The 7,854-nt window shown below is 41.6% G+C and overlaps 1 protein-coding gene across 2 annotated transcripts; it reads left to right on the top strand.

The window, feature by feature from the left end:
- Window positions 1–4,080: 4,080 nt before the first annotated feature.
- Window positions 4,081–7,854, top strand: LOC110303884 (trace amine-associated receptor 2). Of its 2 annotated transcripts, none has more exons than XM_021175110.1 (2): window positions 4,081–4,131; window positions 6,776–7,771. In XM_021175110.1, exon 2 carries the CDS (start codon window positions 6,851–6,853, stop codon window positions 7,769–7,771), a length of 921 nt encoding a protein of 306 aa, XP_021030769.1. In that variant the 5' UTR covers window positions 4,081–4,131; window positions 6,776–6,850. The 2 variants fall into 2 exon arrangements, with proteins under 2 accessions (XP_021030769.1, XP_021030768.1); XM_021175109.1 differs by lacking the exon at window positions 4,081–4,131 and adding an exon at window positions 4,694–4,764 and having other exon boundaries at window positions 6,776–7,854.

Consider the following 7,854-nt stretch of genomic DNA (forward strand, 5'->3'; position numbering starts at 1 on the left):
GCAGAGGCAGAGGCAGAGGCAGAGGCAGAGGCAGAGGCAGAGGCAGAGGCAGAGGCAGAGGCAGAGGCAGAGGCAGAGGCAGAGGCAAAGGCAGGGTGATCTCCAGTTTGCTGGCCAGTCAGTCTAGTCCTGAGTTTGTGAGACCCTATCTCAAAAGATAAAGTGGAGCAACAGCAAAAGATAGTGACATCAAATCCCGGCCTCCGCAAGCACACACACACACACACACACACACACACACACACACACATACACATGCATCTGTGTGCACACATGCACATACACACTACATGTGCACACACAAACATATATAGCAGTACCTAATTAATGTTACTAAAATTGATCCCTGCAGTGGCAGTGCATTCCTCGCTACCCACTCCAATGTTCTGGGTTCCCGAATGAAAGACACATGTGCACACAGCCTTTTTGGTTTTATATGCCTTAAACAGCTCAATGGCTGGGCCACCTCCTCATGGCTAATCCACCTCCACCTGATATTCTCAAATTATTACTAAAACCTATATTTCATCTTTGCTGCTATAGACCTAGTGTGTGTGGGTCCTCTTTGGGCTGCCCCTCCCTGGCTCCTGCATGGTGGCTGAGCCCTCTGTCCTGCACCTTATCTGCTGTAGTTTCTTCTCTCTTACACCTTCTCCCAGCATGGTGGCTCTTCTCCTTTCTCCTCCATCCTCCTGTCCCTTGCCCAGGAATCCTAAAAGTTCTGCCTCTGTCTCTCTGCCCAGACATTGGCCACTGGCAACTTTATTAACCAATCAAAACCAACTGGGGCAGGGTTCCTCACTGTCTGACATGTGAATGTGTGGGTTCGTGCAATTTTGGGGACCCAGATTAACATAATGCAAGTAATATTAGACCAAACGCACAACAAACATACACAAAAACATACAAGTGATGAAGGTATGTTTCTAGAATTGAATATATAAACAAACATATGTATAAGACATGTTTGTATAATATGTCACAAAGTTTGTTGGAAGAGAGTTAGAGAAGACCAGGTAAATATGGAATCCATCCATGTCACTGAAGGGGAAGATTCGATGTTATACAGGTATTATTGCTGTTCACTTAAAATGCAACATAGCTTTTGCAGAACCTGGAAAAACTGATGAATATCCAAATGATCAGAAATAGCCAGGTCACTTTAGGAAGAGGAGGAGGAGGAGGAGGAAGAGGAGGAAGAGGTCTTGCTCTCTTAAGTATGAGGACAGTGTGAGGCTCTGATAGCTAAGGCAACATGGCATTTATCTATTATTGAATAAGATGGTAAATGAAATTAGAGTGCTCAGAAATATATATGAGCTTTGATGTTCTGCATATCTGCATGCCAGGTCTATGGAGAAAAGTTAGGTCATTCAGTAGAGAGAAGTGGATAAAGAAGATTTATAAGAAAAAATTGAATTGCAACCTTATTTTGCCATAAACATCATATATAAACCAGTATAGCCATTTGGAATACAGTCCTAATTAGCTTCGGCTGTCAACTTGACACAGTCCAGAGTCATCTGAAGTAGTCAGTAAGGGTGGGGTTGCCTAGATCAGGTGGCCTGCGAGCATGTCTGTAGTGACTGTTCATTGATTGGTGTTAGGTGGTCCAGCCCACTGTGGGTGGTGCCTTCAGTAATGAGGTTGACTGTTGATTGGTGTTAGATGGCCCAGCCCACTGTGGGAGGTGCCTTCCCTAGGCATGTGGGCCTGGGCTCCATAAGAAGGGTAACTGAGCACAGACCTGGAATGAGGCAGTAAGCAGCATTCTTCCAGGGCCACTGCTTCAGTTTCTGCCTGCACATTCCTGCCCTGAGTTCCTGACCTGACTTATCTCACAGACAGACTCTAATCTGGAAGTGAAAGCTAAAACAAACCCCTTTCTCCCCAAAGTTGATTTTGGCCATAGTACTTACCATGGGCATAGAAAGCAAACTAGAACAAATACTATTTGTTTTTATATTGTGCAAGATGAGTATCCACATTCTTTCTGTCTTTGCCATTGCTTTTCCATGTGTATTTATGAAAAAACAAACAAAAAACAGCAACAGGAACAGATGCTACAGCAGGCTTCCCTAGAGTGTACTAGAAAGCATGGTTCATATTAGCAAAAGAATTGAAAATAATTCAAATGACCATTAATAAGAGAACAGATTTATTATATAGTAATAAAGTGAATGAATTACAGATAAAAAATAAGAGATAAAGAAATAAGGGGAAAAATTTCAACAGACAGCAAAACTCATTTATAAGGAGTTCTAAAAACAAGACGAATTTTATGCTTGGTATTTTTTTTTTCACTTACTTACTTAATAAGAATGATTATTATAAAATTGAGGGAGTATTTGCCTGAGGTTATAAGCATACAGATATATGGAAGCAGTGTTATTTCAGGTATTAAACACAACCAAGGGTGTTTATTATGCAGCTAACAAGTAAGATGTGTGTCACAATTAATTGCAATTAATTTGAATTCTATATTCTTGTAAACATTTATGTTAGTAATTTACCTCTAGCTTAAGTTATAAAATGTGTCCACATCTTCTTGCAGAATTCATGTTTGCATTTTCCTTTACTTCCTCTCTTTTGGCTATAATCCCTGGGAACTAAATCCAAGCATTCAGATTTCCTAGGCTGCCTGAGGTGTTAAGAACAGACAGTCACTCACCCTGAGAGGGCAGATTCACCTTCCTCTGTGTATAGATGTTCAAACTTGGGCTACGAGGCTTGGGGTCAGGGTAGCTCTGCTTCCTAGCGGAATAGACAGAAAAAGCGTGTTGGGGTCCATTGCGTTTATGGTCAGCTCAGTGATGTTCTTTGTAAGTCTTGATCTGAGGGTCTCGTGTATTAGATGTGAAGGTTCAGAAGAGTCTCCTTGGGACGTGCATGTATTGGGGTTCAGCCATGTTACTGTCAAGTTTTGATACTGACTCTGCTTCATTCTTCCTTTTAGGCCCTGCCAAGATCTAGCCACTCAAGAAAGCTCTAGTGTCCGAGATAGAATGACACATAACTGCAATCTGTTTATGGAAGACACAAGGTCCATCAGTAAGTGCTTGAAGTTGCAGATTGTACCAAATCCTATATACACTTTGATTTTCTCTGCATTTGCACCTTTGTGTTAAATTTTAACACAATTAGGCACAACAACATTTTAACGATAGAACAATTATAAAAAAAAAAAAACTATGTGGCTTCTCTTTTTAAAATTTACTACATTCTACACACTACATCACAAGCACGCTTTATAATGGTGTGAGGTCTTGCATGGTGAGATCAAAGAAGACAGAACGTGTGGCACTGTAGTTCAGCACTGGGTACTGTAACAAGGTTATGAGAGGTAATCGAACAAAAGCATCAGGATACTGCAGCAGCAGCCTTGATAGCCGAAGTAGTTACCAAGGGACTAACAGATGCTACTACACTCCTGTGTAACTACCAGAGATGATGGTGGTGGTGGTGACAATGACGATCGATGATGGTGATGGTTATGATGATGGAGATAATAAAAATGATTTTTAGTGCTGGAGATCTATCACTGAGCTATATCCTGTCCTCTAAGACTACTTGCATAATTCCTTACAGAGCCACGAAAGATATTGGAAACTCTTTGAGTAGAAATGCTGCCTGCTACGTATTAAAAATTAATTCCTAACTTCATAATCATTTGGGCTGATATGTGTATTTAGAATGTTTCTTTAAAAATATAAATTTTCTGATTATGTTGTAATAAGCTTGCATTGCTCAGAATTCCTAAATGGGTGATTTTTTTTTTTATATCTTTCTCCCTTATCGAAAGCTCTCAAGGAAGGTCAAATCAAGTCATTTATATATTTTGTAGGGACCAAAGAAGTGAAAATGCAGAGTTCCTTGCTAAAATCTCACTAAGATCTTCCAGAGGGAGACAGAAAACCAGTGAGTCCTCTAAAGCCCTTCGAAGCTCAGTTTCCCCACATGGCTATTCGAGTTTCATAATCCAAAGTCGTTACCACAACAGCCAAGGTCACTGACAACAGGCATAGCTACACCCCAAGCAGGAACCTGGTGTCATGTAATGACCAGTGTATCCTAGCAGAGGAAAATAAACTTTCTCATATCAAAAGAAGAAGAACAAAACTACAGGCATCTGTGATTAGATGTAAACAGATTTAAAGACATGATATCTGAGAGGATGTGAGCACCTTCGTGGAGTTACTTAAGGCAGTGATAACCGTGTAACTCCTGCACGGTGAGGAGCACTGAGCTGCACCCTAGCCAAATACAGGAAAAACGGTGGATGAGAAAATCCCGTGAGTATAAAATGTGATGTAAAGTATGGGCTGTGCTTCTTCATTCTGGTCATCCTCAAGTGGCAGAGAACACCTATCTAATCGACATCTCTCCATGGATTCTAACTTTATCTAACCAGAATTGAGAGCCTCCCATAACTGAAGGAGTTCCATTTAACTATTATAGCCTTTACAGGCTAGCTGTCTTAGGGTGTTCAGAGTGCTGGGGGTGATGAAAACGAAAGCAAGCAGAGAGTCCTAAAAGGACAGAGGGGTAGTCAGGGTCACTTAACCTGTTAAACTTCAGAATGATCAGGGCCCTGCCCTTCTCCCCAGCGCACATCCAATGCCCTTGAGACCAACTGTTAAATTATAAAGCAGCACAGTTAACATAGCTCATGTCTTACAGTTCAACGTTAGCATTCACAGGCAGCAGAGAAGAGACAGCTTCTTCCACAAAGCAGTCACGATGGCATCTTTTGAAGCCCAGCAGGTACCTGGAGAAGGGATGTGAAGGGAAAGATCTGTGTTCGAGTGTCAAGTAAAATGCCTCCACTGTAAAGCAGTGAGATTGTTTGTCCTTGTTTGCTTCTTGTCACATGCAGAGAGAATAAGCAAGATTACAGATGGTTAGAGAGTCAGTCAGGGCTTTCTGTAAATTTGCAGTTAAAGGCAGTTCAGTTTAAATGTGGAAACAAAAGAATTTACTACCTTTTGACAACATGTCTTGTTTTCTGAGATGAATATTTACAACCCCAGAAAAGAGTGGGGGTTTTCATAAGGACCCACTGATGTGTTTAGTACAGGTGTCCCCCTAGGTGAGGCAGAGGGACCTCAGGAGCAGAATGTGTGATCATTGTGAATCCCCACTTCACAAAAGAAAGACAAGGGGAAAAGCATAGTAAACCTGAAGGGAATGTGATTGCTTCATTTTAAAGTCACTTCACTTAGAAAATAGAGTTGTCTGGAGGAGGGGTGGGGGAATCTGTCTGCCTGTCTTTCTGTCTGCCTGGCTATCTATTATCATCTTGTATCTATCCTATCTGCATCTCGGTCCCTTCCTGTGGCTTTTATTATTTTTTTTTATTACTATACTAATAGAAACACGTACTTTTAGGTATTAAAAATAAGTGTAGTTTGAGAACTGATTACATATACTTTAAATATGTATGGGGAAAAGATTTTAGTGAAAGTATCCCAAGGCAGGGATGATCATGGGAGAGGAGGCAGGAAGAGGAGGTGGGAAGATTTTAAGAGTAAGAGGTCCAGACATGGCAGGGACACTCCATGCATGGATTCAAACTTCTTGCATGCACAAGATGAAGTTGGACAAAACTTCAACATGGATGGAGGTACTTCCTGGGCCCTAGTTGATGACCCTAAATCTATGTACAGACTGGCAGTGCCATGTGGGTTCAGAAGGTTAAAGCCAGAGAGAGTACACAAGGTTGGGAGAACTTGGTAGGGAGGGGAGGGGAGAGGGTGGAGGTGAAGGGCAGGGGGATGGACTTGAACAAAACACATTACATGCAGGTAAGAAAGTTTCCAACAAATGAACAAAAATTGTCTTTCTAGGCTGGGCATTGTGGTGCACATTTATAATCCCAACACTCCAGAAATGGAGGCAGAAGGATCAAGAGTTCAAGGCCAACCTGGGTCATATGAGTCCTTATCTCAAAAACCAAACACTGAAGCTAAACCAGCTAACCACCACTACCACCTATTGGGAATAGATTGGTTTTCTGTGAACAGCATCTAAGGCATTAGCTGGCAGAGACCTTATATGTAATTTGGTGATATTCTGCCTGCAGTGTCTAAACACCCAGGTCTTGCATATCAGTGGTTCCTTCCTCCACTTTAACCCACTGTGAAAGCACAATGTTGTCACAGACTCCATTTCTTTTCTGCTGATGGACCTGGAGTCCCAAAGTAGGAAGGAAAGAGGAATAACTCTGCACTGGATCCATTCCTCAGCATCAGTTGCTCCCTTTCCTGTAGCTAGCTTAGTTGTTTCAATGAAAAGTTATCACTGCAAAGCCAGATGCTCTGCGTTCTGTCCCCAGGACCCACCTAGTGGACAGAGAGAACCAACTCTTGAAAGTTGTCCACTGACCCTTTGATGTACCTGTTCTGTGAAACTTGCTAATACTTGGGGATTTGCCAGATAATTAAAGATTCTTCAGTAACTCTTCCACTTAAAAATCTTCACACATTGACCAACATCCTCATTCTTTCCATGGCTGTCACTATAAAGTGACAACTAAAACTATAAAGTAAACAATTTTAATCTACTCTATTAGAATTCTATAAATCATAAAGTTAGTGAGAAAGACACGTAATCATATATATATTTCAGTTTAATACAGAAGTAATGATACTGAAATATATAAATATGATTACGTGTCTTCTGTATTTTTTCTTGAATCTGTCTGTGAAAGAAGAGATGAGATGTTGAGTGTTTGTCTAGTCTCTGATAAGTCCCCTGTGTTCTTATTTTTATATAGGAAACCTTTGATTGTTCAGAGTATGGGAATGGATCTTGCCCGGAGAATGAAAGGTCTCTCGGGGTCCGAGCTGCCATGTACTCGTTGATGGCCGGCGCCATATTCATCACGATCTTTGGCAACCTGGCCATGATCATTTCCATTTCCTACTTCAAACAGCTTCACACACCGACCAACCTCCTCATTCTCTCCATGGCCGTCACCGACTTCCTTCTGGGATTCACCATCATGCCATATAGTATGGTCAGGTCAGTGGAAAACTGCTGGTATTTCGGACTTACGTTTTGCAAGATCCATTATAGCTTCGACCTGATGCTTAGCATAACGTCCATTTTCCACCTTTGCTCGGTGGCCGTCGATAGATTTTATGCCATCTGTCACCCTTTGCATTATTGCACCAAAATGACTATCCCGGTCGTTAGGCGGCTGCTGCTCATCTGCTGGTCAGTCCCCGGGGCATTTGCCTTTGGGGTGGTCTTCTCCGAGGCTTACGCTAATGGAATTGAAGGCTATGACATTTTGGTTGCATGTTCCAGTTCCTGCCCAGTCATGTTCAACAAGCTATGGGGGACCACCTTGTTTGTGGCAGGCTTTTTCACTCCTAGCTCAATGATGGTGGGGATTTACGGCAAAATTTTCGCTGTATCTAAAAAACATGCTCGCGTAATTGACAACTTGCCAGAAAATCAAAACAATCAAATGAGGAAGGACAAAAAAGCGGCCAAAACTTTAGGGATAGTGATGGGTGTTTTCTTATTGTGTTGGTTTCCATGTTTCTTCACGATCCTGTTAGATCCGTTTCTGAATTTCTCTACACCTGCAGTTTTGTTTGATGCCTTAACATGGTTCGGTTATTTTAATTCCACATGTAATCCCTTAATTTATGGTTTCTTCTACCCTTGGTTTCGCAGAGCACTCAAGTACATTTTGCTGGGTAAAATTTTCAGTTCGCATTTCCATAATACTAATTTGTTTACTCAAAAAGAAACAGAATAGACTTGATCTGTACTAGTCATCAAAGACTGGCACTCAAAGAATGAATTTGCTTCAAGGGGCTTAGGAGACTGAGGAGGATCGGC

Source organism: Mus caroli, chromosome 10 (assembly GCF_900094665.2).
Source record: "Mus caroli chromosome 10, CAROLI_EIJ_v1.1, whole genome shotgun sequence".
Lineage (NCBI taxonomy): Eukaryota > Metazoa > Chordata > Mammalia > Rodentia > Muridae > Mus > Mus caroli.